At 52.8% G+C, this 16,613-nt stretch overlaps 7 protein-coding genes across 7 annotated transcripts; 3 read left to right on the plus strand and 4 right to left on the minus strand.

Annotated features, from left to right (window-relative positions):
• Window positions 1-852: 852 nt before the first annotated feature.
• Window positions 853-2,770, minus strand: Z517_10756 (uncharacterized protein; the record flags this gene model as incomplete). Its single annotated transcript, XM_013424365.1, has 7 exons — window positions 853-917; window positions 1,066-1,105; window positions 1,238-1,423; window positions 1,567-1,596; window positions 1,689-2,221; window positions 2,288-2,375; window positions 2,474-2,770. 7 exons carry the CDS (start codon window positions 2,768-2,770, stop codon window positions 853-855), a joined length of 1,239 nt encoding a protein of 412 aa, XP_013279819.1.
• A 1,091-nt stretch (window positions 2,771-3,861) lies between these two features.
• Z517_10757 (uncharacterized protein) lies at window positions 3,862-6,232 on the minus strand (the record flags this gene model as incomplete). Its single annotated transcript, XM_013424366.1, has 3 exons — window positions 3,862-4,943; window positions 4,994-5,981; window positions 6,035-6,232. The coding sequence occupies 3 exons, from the start codon at window positions 6,230-6,232 to the stop codon at window positions 3,862-3,864; spliced, it is 2,268 nt and encodes a 755-aa protein (XP_013279820.1).
• A 1,118-nt stretch (window positions 6,233-7,350) lies between these two features.
• Window positions 7,351-7,948, plus strand: Z517_10758 (uncharacterized protein; the record flags this gene model as incomplete). Its single annotated transcript, XM_013424367.1, has 4 exons — window positions 7,351-7,428; window positions 7,484-7,579; window positions 7,630-7,817; window positions 7,876-7,948. The coding sequence occupies 4 exons, from the start codon at window positions 7,351-7,353 to the stop codon at window positions 7,946-7,948; spliced, it is 435 nt and encodes a 144-aa protein (XP_013279821.1).
• Window positions 7,949-8,150: 202 nt separating this feature from the next.
• Window positions 8,151-9,624, minus strand: Z517_10759 (uncharacterized protein; the record flags this gene model as incomplete). The annotated part of the gene is made up of 2 exons (XM_013424368.1): window positions 8,151-9,552; window positions 9,605-9,624. The coding sequence occupies 2 exons, from the start codon at window positions 9,622-9,624 to the stop codon at window positions 8,151-8,153; spliced, it is 1,422 nt and encodes a 473-aa protein (XP_013279822.1).
• A 295-nt stretch (window positions 9,625-9,919) lies between these two features.
• Window positions 9,920-11,989, plus strand: Z517_10760 (uncharacterized protein; the record flags this gene model as incomplete). Its single annotated transcript, XM_013424369.1, has 1 exon — window positions 9,920-11,989. One exon carries the CDS (start codon window positions 9,920-9,922, stop codon window positions 11,987-11,989), a length of 2,070 nt encoding a protein of 689 aa, XP_013279823.1.
• A 748-nt stretch (window positions 11,990-12,737) lies between these two features.
• Window positions 12,738-14,778, minus strand: Z517_10761 (uncharacterized protein; the record flags this gene model as incomplete). Its single annotated transcript, XM_013424370.1, has 6 exons — window positions 12,738-12,785; window positions 12,906-13,167; window positions 13,267-13,886; window positions 13,943-14,196; window positions 14,271-14,457; window positions 14,521-14,778. 6 exons carry the CDS (start codon window positions 14,776-14,778, stop codon window positions 12,738-12,740), a joined length of 1,629 nt encoding a protein of 542 aa, XP_013279824.1.
• Window positions 14,779-16,084: 1,306 nt separating this feature from the next.
• Window positions 16,085-16,405, plus strand: Z517_10762 (uncharacterized protein; the record flags this gene model as incomplete). The annotated part of the gene is made up of 1 exon (XM_013424371.1): window positions 16,085-16,405. One exon carries the CDS (start codon window positions 16,085-16,087, stop codon window positions 16,403-16,405), a length of 321 nt encoding a protein of 106 aa, XP_013279825.1.
• Between the last annotated feature and the right edge of the window lie 208 nt (window positions 16,406-16,613).

Consider the following 16,613-nt stretch of genomic DNA (forward strand, 5'->3'; position numbering starts at 1 on the left):
GCACCCACGCCACACACCACGACGTTCATCGTATAGATGCAGGGCATGTGTGGAACGGCTACAATGTACAATATATCAAACAACCCAAACAAAATGTCATCATTGCCACATATATATATATATATATATATATATATATATGATCTCTTCCTCTTCTGTTATCACTGTCTCTTTCACTCTCGCTTTTCGATCCCACTTGTCAGTAACCTGTGGCCCAGTCGCTTCATATGGATTATATGGTTACATGGTACGAATTCAATGTCCCCTCTCGATAGAGCGAGCGAACGCAGATTGCGAAACCATATCCCTTGAAATCGTTCTTGTCTTTGTCTTTGTCTCTGTTGAAAATTCATCTAACTTTGTACTCGGTACATACGAGTATAACTCAGTACATCATCCATCGCGGAACTGCGGATGGGTTTGTCGTGGGTCGAGACGGTCGAGACGAAGGGATAGAGTGAAAGAGGGGAGCTTCTGGTCAAATTAAACTGAAATCGACTAAACTAAACTAAACTGGCAGAGTTGTAGCAGAGAAGATATATATTCTCAGATTACATGGTTTGGGAAGTAAGAAGACGAGGGCGGCGACAGGTGGAGAAAGGGGTCTTGTGTCGAAATGTATAGATAGATACCCATATACCTATACTAGAAGACACTCTCTCCTGTTGCGCGGGCGAGTTATCCTTGTGCAATTAATATCCTCCTGTCCCTCTCCCTCTCCCTCTCCTACTTCCTCCTGCGATGCTCCGGACACTCTCATTCCCATTCCAAATCCCCTTGTCCTTGTCCTTGTCCTTTGATTCCCTCCCACCGGCACCCGGCGCTTATCTGTCCTGTCTGATCTCTCTTTTCCTACTTCAAATTCTGGATAAGACCGGCCTCGGTCTGTGCCCAGAGTCCGAGGATCTTCGGGTCGCCTGTAAAGTTGGGGTTGTCGAGTCAGTTCTGCTTCACACAAGAGGATGGATGGGATGATAATGGAAAAAGGTGAAGAGGGAAGGAGAGACGAAATGGAATAATCAAACGACTCCAAAGAGAAGAGAAGAGGGTAGGGAAATGTCATACCGAATGGCACAATCTGTGAAGCAATGATGCCGCCGAGACCCTGAAGTTGGAAATTCAAGCAGGTTAGCCAAGAAAAGAGAATATCTCCTTGTGAGGGATGGGTAGGAAAAGGCCAAAGTGAGAGGCAGGGAAGCGGCCGACAACAAGTCAACCCACAAGAAGCCAGACGTACCCTCTTGCGATCTGCCCACCAGAACAGGTTGGGCAAACCCGCCCACCAACCTGTCCCTTCACTGTGGACGGCCGAGTCGCGCAGATGGAGGAAGAAGGTCAGTCCCCAGCCTTGCGGGATGTCGTGAGGTTCTGGGTACAGCTCCGGAAGGGCGTTGGACATGTCGGGTTTTGGTGGAGTGATGGCCTGTGCCCAGTCAAGTCCGGTCAAGTCAGTCTTCAAGATGCGTAGATGCTCGAGGAACGGAATTCTCCATCCTCCTCGGGAGCCGGCGGTAGTCCACAACCGTGGAACGAACCAGCATCTGTCAAAGGGGAAACAACCCTCACCTGTCTTCCAAAGTTCGGCATCTCAGGGATCTAGAACAGGCACGATGTATCGTCAGCATCAATCATCTCGTCCAAATGAGCATTTCTTGTCCCCCGCTCGGGTCTTTTGGATCCTCTCATACCTGATTCGTGAACATGGTCTCGACCGTCTCCTTCTTCAATATCCTGTTGCCAGTGCCAGGATGCACTCCATCGTTCAACAGCATGGAAATAACCTGACAATACTCGGTCGGCTTCGCGAACGCGCCCGCTCCCCCGGCGTGGAAGGTCCCGTCGATCTCCTCCTTGGTCTTCGCATAAAGTGGCCTTCTATTCAAATGACCGTTGACGTACAGGGAGAGTTTCCCGTCCGGGGCTCGGTAGTTCATCCACGCGAGGTCGGCTTTCATTTGCTCGTCGGGGAAGAACGTGATGTGGGTGATGCCCATGGGCTTGAAGATGTGCTGTTGGAAGTAGTCGTTGAGTTTGAGACCAGACGCCCGTTCCACAAGTTGTCCCGCCCAGTCGATGTTGATTCCATACTCCCACACTTCTCCCGGTTGGTTTACGAGGGGTTGGGTCAGATAGTCGTGGTAGGACCCGGAGAATTCATCCAATCCAAGGGGCCCAGCCCAATCATTGAGGCGCTGGTCAAAGAACGAGTACCCGAAGCCGGCTGACGTAGAGAAATATTAGTAGGGAGATAGAAGGAGAGGTAGAAAAGGGATAAGAGACAGCTTACCCGTGTGGGAGAGCAGCATTCTCAAGGTGATGCCTCTCTTCTTGGGCACCAACTTGCCGTTCTCATACACTTGCACAGCTTTCAACTCCTGTGAAACGTCGATCGAGTGTCAGCTTCCGCGTCGCTACGTGATCAACCACCTCCAATCCCTCTGACAAAATGGCAACCCGGAAATTCAAGACGTACCGGACACAGCTTTTCCACCAGCTCTACATCGTCCAACGCCAACTTGCCTTGCTCGACAAGCTGCATACACGCAATCCCCGTAATCATCTTGGTACAACTGGCGATCCAGAACACATTGTTCATGGTCATGGGCTGGGACTTTCCATGGCCCACTTTTCCGCTTGCATGTTCGAATATGATTTCGCCTTGTTTGTTGACGGCGGCGAAGACCACCCCAGGGGCACCGTCGGGGTCAGAGGTCAAAGCATCGATCTGGGCCTTGAGCTGGGGCACTGCTTCCGCAGCTATCTTTGCCATGGTGGAGTTGTTGCGTCAAAAGGAAATGCAGAGGGGTAGGGGAAAAAAAAGCTCTTAATCAGTGAACAAAGCAAGGTGGGTTTAGGTTCGAATTTGTGCACCCAGTCATGCCTTCAATCGACCTGGGGCTCTCTCTCTATATATACATCTTTTCTTTTCCCTCTCACAATTTGTAAAAGGAGGGGCGAGTGCCGTCTTCTGCTGCACAGACCCTCGGCCAGAGACCGGATCCGCAGCGCCGAATGGTCGCAGCCAAAATCAACACTGGCTTCAAAGTAAATACGAAGAGGGCACCAGACTGGTCGGATGCTGAACATCGGGTTGGAACATCATTGGTAAATCCCACGCCGGCAAAGAGGGGGAAACAGGATCCCAAGGGGGCGGAGGGAAGAAAAAAACCCCCGCATTTCTCAAGATTCGATCCAGTCGATGGCGTTACCAGAGCATTGGCGCTGTAAAGGATCTCCTCACTCCGAAGCAAAAGCCCACATGCCTAAAACATCTGGTAATTTCCGTCATGTCAAGAGTAAGAAAGGACCTAGAGAGGGAACCTTCTTCCCGAGCGAGAATGATGTTGGTTTCTTCCTCCATAACCGATGCTGATAGTGCTGATCAGGTGCTGATTGTGGTTGACTTAAAGATAACCGCGCTAGTCTGTTTCGGGTAATCGCACACTCTGTCAGCCTCGTCGACTCGAGTCACAAGGTCCTCAAGGCCGACGACGACAAGCATATATCGCCTCGTCTACGCACAGTTGGAACAGTGTCGACAGCTAAGCTTGAGGGAGAACTGCGGGGAAGTCTTCATAAGCATTGAACAATTCTTCTCTGTGTTCTATCTGTTCGCCCAACTTGGCGATATTGGTCGTGGCCTGTTCCCTTTGCCGTTTGCCTCCCATAACTGTAGAGAAGACATGGCCGGGTGAATAAGAGAACACGCCTTCATCGTCATCGTCATCGTCATCATTGCCAATCGAAAGTCGTCATCGACAGCTCATTGCCACGAGGGTTCCGTCCGCCAGTCCCCGATGTGCAAAGCATGAAAAACAGAAACAATGCCTCGCGTAACAGAAGGCGAGCTGCCGCCCAATATCACATAACAACACACTCTCTATCCGGCTTCTCACCTCGCATCTTACTTCTTGAAATCCGACTGCGGCTCTTTTCGCTTCTATGTGTTCTAGATGGCTGGTTTTGGATTTGAAGAGAACTTTGTTTTGGTGCATTCGGCAACGTTGTATGCAGTCCTTGGGTTTCGCCGTCTTGCGTAACTGGCGTGCTCCGCTCAGAGACTTCCTTAACATGGACCTCGGCCACGTTTTGATTGTCCAGTGGTAAGATTTCTCGACTTTTCCTTTTGAACTTGGACAGCGTTCGACTCAAACTACCACTCTCACTGGCTTTACTCTGCGTTCGGGACAGCGACTTAGGCCGCGGCGTGCTAGATGGATCTCCGCTGTTTGGCACAGCCAGGGACGCTCCATTTGCGTGGTCCGAAGGCGGTTCCTGGAACGAAATGACACTCGTCCTCCTGGTCTCTGTCGGCGACCGCCCTCTAAGTTCTTCTAGGTGAGTGATATCAAAGCTGGGCCGGCCCGACGGGATTTGGTTGTCTGTCAAAGCAGACTCACTCGAAACTTCACTGACCGATGCATTGCGTTCCGACACCGAGGCCAGCGGCTCCTCTCCTACCGCGATACTCCCCGGGTCTCCCTCAATGGGAAGGATCTGGTAGAAGAGCAGGTAGGGGGTTTCTTCTCGGAGGGCTTTCTCGATGTCGACAACAGTGATGCGCTGTGGAGCAAGATCGTCGAATCTCATCCAAGTCTTGGCTGTCTCTGGGAGCTGCCCGTCGGAAGACCATGGTGGAGCAGTGCCTCGCACAAGAGCAATATAATGCCCGGAATCGACGGAATTGCCTCGGTGGCAGACGACAGACTGTAAGGAGAGCTTGAAGTTGCCGTGAAGGCCCCCGGTCTCTTCCATTCGATCATCCTGGATGAAATGAGGCACCCCTATCTCCACTGGGATATCCACCTTCGTATCAAGCCGAATTGCTTTGCCGTTGGCCGTGAAAGAGTATCTCTTGAGGCAGAGCCCGAGGACCGGCCGTTTGGATGAGAAGTGAGCAGCAACTTGGGCGTCGTTCATAGGTGCGTTGTCGGTATACCAGGCTGAAACATTCTCAGTCAAAGGCGCATCAAGTCATGGGAGTCAGACTTACGAATTAGGCTGAAGAATTGCCACGCGGGCATCATAACCTCTTTCCGCACACTTCCGACACGCGACATGGGTGCAGAGTCCTTTGTGTCAATAGGGGCCAGCGATGAATATCCACTTTCATTTCGTGGTGGTATGTAACGCTCTTGGATAATACTGGGCGCGCGAGCACGGTTTGCTCCTGGTCTGACGGGGGATGCGTAGCTCGGAGAAGGGGAGAGGGGAGTAATCGGTGATTGGTCACCATCCAGCTCGATAGTCTCGACGTGGACGGCACTCCCTTTGCGCATGGAACTTATTGTTGACCGTCGCTCTAGGTACCTGCGGACCTCGATTCGGTTGTTGAAATATTCCTCGAGACATTCTTCAAGAGTGATTACTGATCTGTCGCTCGTTGTGTCCGGAGGGATAGCCACCTCGAGAAGTCTTTCGTTGATGAATTTGTGGTCATCGTTGCTGTCTTCCTTACCAGTATGGTAAATGTCCATCTTCAGGGTCATCAGGGGCAGTTCGAGTTTGCCCGTGATGAAGGAAAAGGCTTCCGACGCATCTTGCTGGTGCAGCTCTCCAGCCTCCGGCCACCCGCATTCTGCCAAAGAATCCTGTATTACTTTTGTAATGTCGGTCGTGATTAACTTTCCGGAGCGCAGGAGGTTAACCCAGAGGCGCAAAAGGAATGCGAGCTTGTTGCGTGCTACGTCGTCGAAGGAGTTATAGAGCATGGCTTCAAAACTGTCCAGCCGAGAGAACATGGAAAACAGTGTTGAATCGAGAAAACACGTCACTCCCTGTCGGTTCTGTGCACCCAGGAGCTTCGTTCTTGGATCGTACTGCGTGACAATGCCCTCCGAGGCATCTGACATGGCAAGCAGGAGTCCATATGCAGCATCGACATCTCCACTGACACCGACGGAGCGAAGAGCCCACAGGATCTGGGTGTCCCTTAGAAGCACCCCTTTGGAGTCGAGGATTCGAAGGCGCAACGTCTTGATCTAATCCAGCATATTTAGCGAATTTTGGTCAAACCGGAACCGGGCCATCTTACCTTGGGCTCCTCGGCCGGAGTCGCAGGGGGGCCGAGGGCGTCAAAGAGGCCATAGAAGTCAGCAGCTGAGTTTGGATCACTCGCCTTGAGGGCAAGTTCCGGGCTGGACTGTGAAGAGATACCAGTCAGTACGGGGTTGGGCGACGGACGGAGCCACGAAATACAGAAGAGGAATCCCTCTCCCGGGCGGGAGTACATATTGACAAGCAGAAACGTTGCACATTCGACATGAGTGCTAGCGGTGGGAGATGGCGCAGGAGAATGAGAACATCTGTCGGGGCCACATCTGCAGGAGCAGAAACAATAGAACTCACGGTCGAGAAGGGCTTCCTGGCTAGAGGATGAGAATGGTGAGGCAAGTGGTGGTGATGGTGTTGTTGGTCTTGGTCACCGCGACCCCGATTGCGCTTTCCTTCGCGTTTGGAGAGGAATCGGTTGATGCCACTGGCCATGGCGACGGCGTTGGACTGCGGTGCGATTGATTTGTCGATGGTTGCTAGACACGATACGGGGAGAATATTGTTGTCATCTCCGGGGCATCGACAAAGATTCGTGGCCGAATTGGGACAGCCGGGCGTTTATCTGTCCTCGTCTTGTCGGGTGGACTTGATGCAGATCATGTAGGGTCAGTTTATGACAGATGCCTGGGGGCTATGGGCGGCGGTAAGATCGCATCTTGCGGGCATAGGGACGTCACAGGACGCTAGGAGTTGTATCATAAGTGCCTCTTTTCTTTCTGTGCCTGTCCCGAGGGGTTTTTATGAGTAAAGAAATCTCAGCTCAGCAGGTCTGGCTGGGTTCGTCCAAGGTGCCCTTCTTTTTTTTGCCCCGCGGGACAAAGGCTAGGCGAGGCGATGCGATCTGTACGACACAGGGCGACGTGGGCAACAAGGTGTGCGACAAGGGCGACAAAAAGGCGCCTTGGATGGGGGCAGTCATGGAGGAATACGAGTAATATTCGCCCATGCCCGCACCCACATCCACTTCCACCTCCACCCAGATTCAGAATCAAAAGGCCAGAAACGCCATCCTCGGGCGCCAAATCCACCAGCATTTTCCCGCCAAGATCGGAGCTTGAGCCCTGGAAACCGACCTTTGGGTGCGTTGGTGTCTGGATTGACCAACCCTGCACGACCTCGCTTCCTCCAAACCTGCGATCCTCCGAAGCCAATGAGCTGCGAGCCACCTTCCGTTCAAACACAAGAGCAAAATACGAGTAATCACTGACCATCTTCCCTGACCTCGACGGCGACATCAACCACACCTCCACGTCCTTCGGCCGCCGCCACCCTCTCGACCCTTTTGGACAGTCCATCATGTCCACCATCACCCGTACCCTCCGCAACCTCTGGCGGGTCGGCCTCCGCGACTATGGCCACCAGTTGCACTACATCGTACGTCATGGTCATTGCAAAAACATCTCGATGGTGGGTTCTGACTGGGGTTTAGGGCGACACAAAAGCTGGAACGTTCATTGGAATGGATAGATATGGCAACAAATACTACGAGAACTTGGTGGAAGAGCTTCCCTTGCGGACACGATGGGTATGGAGCTGTGAAGGTGGTTGTGCCGTCAAAGACTAAAGAGCTTGCAGGTCGACTACAAGGACAGCGAGCTTGATGCAAGCCAGATCGACCCGGGCTGGCATGCCTGGATGAGCTACTTGGTGGATAAGCCACCCGTCGAAGACAAGATCATGCAGATTGGATTGCGGCCATGGGAGAGCAAGGAGCCCAAGATTAACTTGACTCAGAGCAGAGGAGCTTATCGTCCATATTCTACGTGCGCGAAAACCTGCCAGATTACCCCAGTTGAGACTGTCAATTGACTTGAGATACAGGACCAAACCGAAGTACAGTGCATGGGATCCCGTTGCAAAACCCCGAGAGGGTTCAACCCAGTCGGCGGGTTGAGGCATTTGAGAATGGGCAGAATTTAAATCAGACACATAAGCCCGGCTGATGCTACTACACCTTCGAGTCGCTGTACAGATGCATCCATGAGGAGTTTGCGGGTTATCCAATAAGAAGAAAACGTTTGTCTATCGTTGGAAGACGGGGTATCTCTGATGATGCGCCACATTAAAAGCCATTTCCAGCGCCATTTGTTTATCTTTCATGCCCTCGTTGTCCGTTGGTATATCCTTGCAGGCCCCAGTTCTGCCCGGACTTCGTCCAGCTGTTGGAGGCCGTACTTTTCATTCCCGTTCTTCCCACGTTTGCCTTTGGCACCCTTTCGTTTCCCTCCGCCGGGGTTTGCTTTGTTCCAATCACCAAGGAAGCCATCCATCATGCTGTCGAAATCCTCTCGCACAGCGCCTTCATCTGCAAAGCTGGTGGTGGACAGCTGTGACATTTTGGACCGGCCGGTCATCCCCGAGGCCAACGACATTCCACCATCCATGTCATCGAACTCGTCGCCCTCCTCCAGCGAATACATCTTTTCCACCTGGTCAAATCGGGCGTCGAGCAATTGCTGGCCAGAGGTCCGCGCGAGAGAGGAAGACGTCATGGAATAGGCGCTGGGGTTGGTCAAAGCACCTTTGCGCTTCTTCTGCCGTAGAGGAGTCCCGTTCAGGGTATATAAGGACGGTGCTCTGTCCTGGATGGCGGAGGCAGCAATGATTGATTCGGCGGCCTTGAGCGGCGCTTTTCGTGCATTATCCCGTTTGAATTTGGCAAAATCTCGCAACCAGTCTCCGTCTTCTGCTGCAGCCGCCTCTGCATCCGGAGCGGGCAACTCATTCACACGGTGTCCGTCTTCTGACACCTGAACCGTTGGTGTTAATCTCAATTCAGACGGCTGCTCTGGTGCCTTTTCGGTGACATCTGACTCCCAACCCTCATCATCGTCCTCGGGATAGTTGGCCTCGAATTCCTCCAATTCAAGCTCCCCATTGCGACCATCTTTCGCAAGGGCAGCAAAGATATCTTCCTCGTCCTTGTCATCCACATAAGCATCGTCGTCCAATGCCTCCAACACCTCCCTCAGTCTCGGGTCCATGTCGGGTTGAAACCCCGCAATCTCGTCCGGGACATCCTGCTGGTTCTGGTACGTCCTTGGCCTCGTCGACGTTGAGAATGTTGAATACATATCACTCCCTGCCACACTTTGACCGTCGTCGACCGACAACTCTCGCAGTGCATCTTCCAGTTTCATCGACTTCGCTTTGCCTTTGCCCTTGCCCTGGATTCTCACAGGCACCGACTCCACAAAATGTGAGTCCCCTTCCCCTTCCCCGATATCTCGCAAGTGCTGCATGTAGTCATAACTGGTGTCATCATAGTAGATTCCGTACTGTGCAGCCTCGCCCTCATTTTCCCGCATGTCCTCAAAGTCCAGGTCATTTTCCAGATCGGTCAAGTGTAGTCCTTCCTTGAACTCAGGCTTGTAGGAAGATGAAGCGCCAGGCCCAGAGACCTGGTACAGTGCCCGCTCGCCAGCGGCTTCATTGTGTAGGGCTGGGTCGGTTTGTGGGCGGTAGAGTAATTGAAAGGTTTGTGCGTTGTTCTTGTCGCTGTGCTTTTGTCAGTCTCCATGTCTATCACAAGGAAGGATACGACTCCTACATCCAGCGCTTTCGAGGCATCTTTGTTTTGCTATCCCAGGACACGAATTGGTAAGCGAGTGTGATGTCTGTGTCGGTCGACTTTGGTGGGGTGGGTGAGCGAGTGCCTGCGGAAATTTAATTTTCTTAGAAATTTTGGCCACAGCCAGCGCATCCATTCATTACTGTACCTCGTACATATGACGTCCCTCTGCGTCCATTCAATTTTCCATTCACCACCCCTCCAACTACACGAGGTCTCGCGACCTCACTTTCATTCGCAACATCCTACCCAATCTCTCCCTCCGTTCTTTGAAGGAAACCTCTTGTTGGCAAAATGGTTCTCCCAAAGAGCAAGAACAGCGTGGGGCTGGGCAACAGCCTCATGAACGACCGTTTCGGACGAGGCAAAGGTTCAGATCGCAAGAAGGTGTCTCAAAATGGAGTCGTTAGGACGGATCACACAACAGGCCAAACATACGTAACGAATGCCGCAAAGGAAGCATCGTGGGTCAAGATGCGCAGCGTCACCGAACAAGGCGCCCTGGACGAATTCCTTTCCACGGCCGAATTGGCTGGCACCGACTTTACTGCGGAGAAGATGAACAATGTCAAGATAATCCACTCGGACCAACGAAATCCATACCTTTTGAGCGCAGCGGAGGAGAGGGGTGCGAGGAGGAAACATGCTCAGAACAGGGGAAGGTTGACAGTACCTAGGAGGCCGAAATGGGACGAGACAACCACGCCCCAGCAGTTGGACGAACAGGAGAGAGCAAGCCTGCTGGAATGGAGACGGGGCCTTGCCGAACTTCAAGAGAACGACGACTTGCTGATGACTCCGTTCGAGAGGAACATTGAAGTATGGCGACAACTGTGGCGTGTGATCGAGCGATCCGATTTAGTGGTGCAGATTGTGGATGCACGGAACCCACTTCTATTCCGAAGTGAAGACCTGGAGAAATATGTCCAAGAGGTCGATCCGAAGAAGAGGAACTTGTTGCTGGTCAACAAGGCAGACATGATGACTGAAGAGCAAAGAAGAGCATGGGCCGAGTATTTCCACGAGCAAGGTATCAACTACAAGTTCTTCTCTGCTCATCTGGCCAAAGAGATGAACGAGGGACGAGATGCGCTAGAGGAGCTCGATGCCCGGCAGATCCAGCAACAGATTGATCGCAACTCGCCGGAAAAGACAATGGTCAAGAATGTTCAAGATCTCAACCTGAAGGAGGAAGAGGGGGAAGAATGGACTGACGAAGAGGAGGCGGATGAAGACTCTGAAAGTGAAGAGTCGCAACCTGAGGATGGCGAGGTTGGCTCACAGTCCAGAGGTCAAGCGTCTGCACAACCTGACACTCAGATCCTCACTGTCGACGAGCTCGAATCCCTCTTCCTCGAGAACATCCCCGAAGATGCCACTACTGACCGAAAAACTACGATTGGGTTGGTTGGATATCCAAACGTCGGAAAGTCCTCCACCATCAATGCTCTCCTCGGCTCGAAAAAGGTGTCAGTCTCCTCCACTCCTGGCAAGACAAAACACTTCCAGACCATCCACCTTTCAGACCGCGTGATCCTTTGCGACTGTCCCGGTTTAGTGTTTCCAAACTTTGCCACCACAAAAGCCGAGTTGGTCTGCAGCGGCGTGTTGCCGATCGATCAGTTGAGAGAGTACACCGGACCTACCGGCCTCGTTGCACAGCGCATCCCGCAAACATTTCTTGAAAATGTCTACGGCATGAAAATCAACACGCGTCCAGTGGAGGAAGGTGGCACGGGAATCCCCACCGCATCAGAAATGTTGAGAGCGTATGCTCGCGCGAGGGGATTTGCCACGACAGGACCAGGAAGTCAACCGGACGAGTCACGCGCGGCGAGATATATCTTGAAGGATTATGTGAATGGGAAATTGCTGTATTGTCATCCTCCACCATCGGGCGACCCAGACACGGACGTGGAGGCTTACGGGCGGGAATTCAACGAGAAACTATACGACTTTGCGCATCTGCCTGCCAAGAGACAGGCGTGGTTGATCGCGCACTCTGAAGAATCTGGCCTCGCCGACGGCGACGCAGAAGCGGCATCGACCTCGTCGTCGTCGCAGCAGCGTGCACCTGCCCCCGTGGAGAAAGGGACCCGGGCGAAACGACTCGACAAGGGGTTTTTCGGTCCGGGTTCCGGCAATGCGGGACACCTCACCATGCCCTTCAACCACCAGTACACGGAGCAGGGAAAGCAGCAGCTACAGCAGACGAAGCAGCTGACGGGTCGCAAGGCCAAGACGATGGCGGCGCTGGAGAAGGACGTCGACCCGGCAGAACTGCGGATGAGCAGTAGCAAGAAGCACTTCAAGGGCGCGCGGAGGAAAGCCAGGACCGTGCGAGCCGGGGAGGAAGACGACTGACCTGATTTGATTGGCGATATCTGCGGTAATGGAGTTATTCAACCAACAAAAAGTGGCATTTTTACATGACGGCGATGCTCTAGAGGGGAATGTACAAACGAATGACTCCTCCCTGGCCTGGCCGGGCCTGGGCCTAGGCCTGACAGGTCTGAACTGCTCCGACTGAAGTCCTGTAAGAGGTCTTGTAAGAGGTCTTGTAAGAGGTCCTGGTCCTGGTCCTACGTTCCCACCCCTTATTTATCCAGTGTTCTATTCTATTCTCTGTTTTGTTCTTTCTTTTTCGTGCGCTCTGATGAATCCCAACAGTTGACATTGTTGTATTTCATTCATTCCCTTTTCCGTTCCTCTTATCGACGCTTCTATAAATTCCAAAAGCCAACCTGTGGCGGAGACCCTGCCTGCATGCCTGCATCTGTGCATCCGTGCCTCGTTATAAAGCCCGTCGATGTCAACGTTGCCATACCGTACTTATTCTCACGCTGCCGCTCAGCGTGTCTCTCTAACAAGAGCAAAAAAGGAAGGAAAAAAGGAAAAAGGAGAAGAGAAAAAAAAAAGTCGTCCTGGATTCATCCACGATAAAGGACCGCTCCGAGAAATAACCACCCCTCAGGTATGTAATGTATGTATGTATGTGCCCAAGAAACGACGCAAAGAAGGGAGGAAGAACCAGACCCAGGCAGGGAATGCGGAGTGGGGACGCTGTGGACTTGTAGGAAAAGGAAAGTGCTCAAGCTCTTCAACTCTTAACTTAGGTGTGCCGCGCCCGTTTGCTGGAGTTGCGGAATCTCTCGCCAAACTAGATCGAACAGCCAGAAGGGAGTAGAGTCAGCATAAGCAGCAGCAGCAGCAGGAGGAGGAGGAGGACGAGGAGGAGGAGAATAAGAAGAAAAAGGTGGTGATGACCAGATCTACTTACAAAGTAAAACAGAAACGGGATCGGCACGTACGCCAGCCCCAGAAAGCCCAGCAGGCTGCTGGCCCAGTGGACGCCCAGGTTGTGGTACATGGCCGGGGCGAACAAGGGGAAGCCGGCGCCAAAGGAGAAGCGCATGAACGCCGAGCCGGCCATGACCGAGGGGATCTCGGTCGGGAACGCGTCGGGGAGGTAGGTCAGGACCGAGTTGACGATGATCAGGGCGCCGACGGCGAAGAAGCACGTCCCGATGATGGGCACGATCCTGTTTTGTTTCACCGCTGGTTAGTATATGGGTTTGTGTGGGTCTGGGTAGGAAAAGGGGAGGGAGAATGCAAGAAAGAACTGAGAAAGAGTGATTTACCAGTGCATATCTTTTTGGGCACTCCAGCCAAACCAAAAGAGGCAGATGGGGATCGTGGCCGCAGTGACCATCGCCGGCACCAGGCGCTGCTCGGGCTTCATGATGTGGCCGTCGTCGTCAAACATCCTCCGTTGCACGCCACGGTCGTACCAGATGAACGGTGGGACGCAACAGAGTGCACCAACAAAGAGTCCGAGAAACGACAGTCCGGTCTGCCCTGCGTTGAATCCGTAGATCCCTTCAAAGACGAGTGGGAACGCGGTGAACCAGATGAACAACAGGCCGAAAATCAATGCGACCCATGTGTGGAGGAGAAAGACGAGTGGCTCCGTGAATGTCAGGATCCACGGACGGATGATGGTGAGATATGCCACCTTTCTGACCGTGACGTTCTGATAGGCGATTTCACCCTCGCTCATGAGCTTCATATTGCCTGTCACGCGACGCAGTCGATGGGCCCGTCGATACAGGATATTCTTTGCGTTGACCTCCGGCAGGAAGAAGAACAACATAATGACAGCAAGGCCAGAGATCCACATCAGCTCCCATATTGTCCATCGCCAACCTTTCGCCTGAGCGGCAAAGCCACCGAGAAGCGGACCAAAGACGGGACCAAAGATCTGACGTCGATTAGCATGTTGGACAGAGCGACAGTCGAAGCAATGAGAGAACATACGGCTGCGACACCCCAGATTCCGATGGCCAGTCCTCTTTTCCGCGGTGTGAAGATCTCTGCGATGGAGGCGCCGCCGGTGGCCAGGGGAGGAGACCCTAGGACACCAGTGATGAACCGGAACACGATAAGCATGGGAAGATCGACAGCCAAAGCGACAGGAATTTGGAGGAGGAGGAAAGCTAGCAGTGTCCAAACGTAGATTGGCGTCCGTCCGATCGCAGGTGCCTCGCTGAGGGGTGCTAAGGTCATCGGTCCTGATCGCACTGTTAGTATGGGTGCGGATGGTATTGCCGACTCCTGGTATAAGACGGATCAATGATGGCATTACCAAGTCCAAATCCTAGCACAAAGACGGTCAGGGGAAGTGTTGCAGGTATCTCGCCAATCCCAAAGTCCTTCATAACGTCCACAACGCCAGCAGTGTACACCGACGATCCCACATAGACCGCAAACGTCAAGTAGCACAGCTCAAAGGTGATTGCGCATTTGGTGAAGGGTGACCAATTGAGAGGGTTCTGTAAACGGACAACAAGTCAGTGCTCAGTGGTATATTGCGCTTTGTCGTCTGGATATCTCACCTCTGGGTCGTCAGGCCCATACCACCCAACAATATTCGGGTCTCGTCCTTTCTCAGATAGCTCTCCATCGCCTGGACCAAGAGTGCTCGCATCCGAAGCGGGTCTTTCAGGCGACGTCTCTCTTGCCACGGCAGGCGGGTTATGTGAGAACTGTTCTAGGAGAGCAGGGTGTTTTGTCTCCCCATGCGGTAGCAATCTTCCCTTGGATACATACCGTAGCAAGCGACCAAAGAGGGAGTCGTGGATAAGCTGTGACATGGTTACTTGATTCGTCCCAGATGTGATCAAAATTGCTGAATAGAGCATCTCGAACACTTCTCAGTCAGGGATGACATTGGCATATTTATTCTGATCATCGGAGCTTGTGTCGTCGTCATCACCTGAAATTGCCGTTTGGCCTTGCATGTTCTCGTACCACCCACACCTCTACCGATCTTCGACAATCGAGATGTCAATACACATTGCGATGAATATGGGGGTCAACACCCAACACTGTTCCTGACAGATGTTGCCGTTATGATGTCATGCCGCAGCATGTGGTAGGTTCATCACTGGTTGGTCTTTGCATTGGACCATGCTGTCGACCAGCCTCGTTCTTTCGGTCGCCGAAAGCGGTAAATGAAGATCCTGGAGGGAACAGGTAGGTGTGAAATATACCCAACATCTGCCTGAGCCAGGCTATTCCTGGTTCAAGTCTCGGCTACCGTGGAGAGATGCCTGGCTATGGTTTGACATGGAGTGTGGAAGGACAGTTGTAACTGTTGGTGGTGGTGATGGTGGTCAAGGTTGGTGTGGCCGGCAAGGCTGACGATGACCATTTACTGACGTCATTCAGCCTTGTGTTTCAGCCTCGTCTTTTCCAGAGATTGCATTGGTTCACATCAATCTGCCCATATTCAGCATCAGACTTCCACTTGTAGATAAACCATCATGAATGTCTGTACCCGCTAGGGACCAACTGCCCAAACTCACAATGCCAACCCCTACAAGAACGAGATGTCCGGTCACACGGGACCCCAAGCCGCCGCTTACCGCATTACATGCACCTGCGATAGGTGGGCATCAATGGCCCCCGGACCCCGTGTCAGCACCATTCTTCTTTCGCTCTCACTGGCCGCATCTTGACAAGACAGCCACTTCCCAAGAAGTTCAGCCGCACCGAGTCTAACATATCAGGTTGAACCTAGCCCTTCGCTGGATGTTAATATTAGATTTCTTAGTCAGCCCAATATCGATCCCGACGACATGGTACCTGGGTCGCCTGAATGCTCACTTGCGGACCGAGGACACACATTCCGATGTTGTGACGGGTTGTAACTCCTTGGGAAAAACCTCCTATCACAGACCACCGATTCCCCTTTCTCGCGTGCCATCTTTCCTTTTATCTGCGCGCAAGATTTTGTTGGTCCTTGTCCTGACTAACCTGGCTGTTGGATTGTTGGATCGAGGCAAGCCCGTCTAACCCTTGCATACCCTTACTTGCTTACCTGCACACCGGCACATCTGCACGCCCGTGGTCGACCGAAAACACCCCCCCTTCACAAGCCAAAGACCCTCGCACGACATGTCCAAGATCAACCGCATCAACCCGAACGTAAAGCGCGCACAGACCGAAGAATGGTTCCCCAAATCCCCCGACGGTGCATACACGGGCGAGAAAGTCCCCTTCCACCCTCGTCGGCGGCCGTTTTTGTCATCGACCACCCTCGTCCTGTTGGTGTTGCTGGTGCTCGCGGTCGGGGTGCTTGTTTGGAAACATGAGCAGGCCGTGGCCGTCGCGGCCGAGAATTACCAGAAATACACGGGCCAGGATTTGAAAGAGACGGAGTTTTACAAGGTCATAGAGAAGGCGCAGAACATGAAGTGGAAGCGGTCAGAGTTGTGACAGCTAGATGGCCTTTGGAAGTACGTCAGTGTTGGGGGCTGTTAGGACGGGCGGGTTGAGACGGATAGACATCCAGTCTGCACTGGGGGGTTATGGGAAACTCATCGGCCAGGCTCCCTTGTATGGATATACATTGTGCCTTGAAGGTAATGCCTTGATAACTGGCTTTTTTCTCCGCCATCAGCCATACCACTATTTCTGGGGGGGG

The sequence above is a fragment of the Fonsecaea pedrosoi genome (assembly GCF_000835455.1).
Source record: "Fonsecaea pedrosoi CBS 271.37 unplaced genomic scaffold supercont1.7, whole genome shotgun sequence".
In the NCBI taxonomy this organism is placed as follows: Eukaryota; Fungi; Ascomycota; class Eurotiomycetes; order Chaetothyriales; family Herpotrichiellaceae; genus Fonsecaea; species Fonsecaea pedrosoi.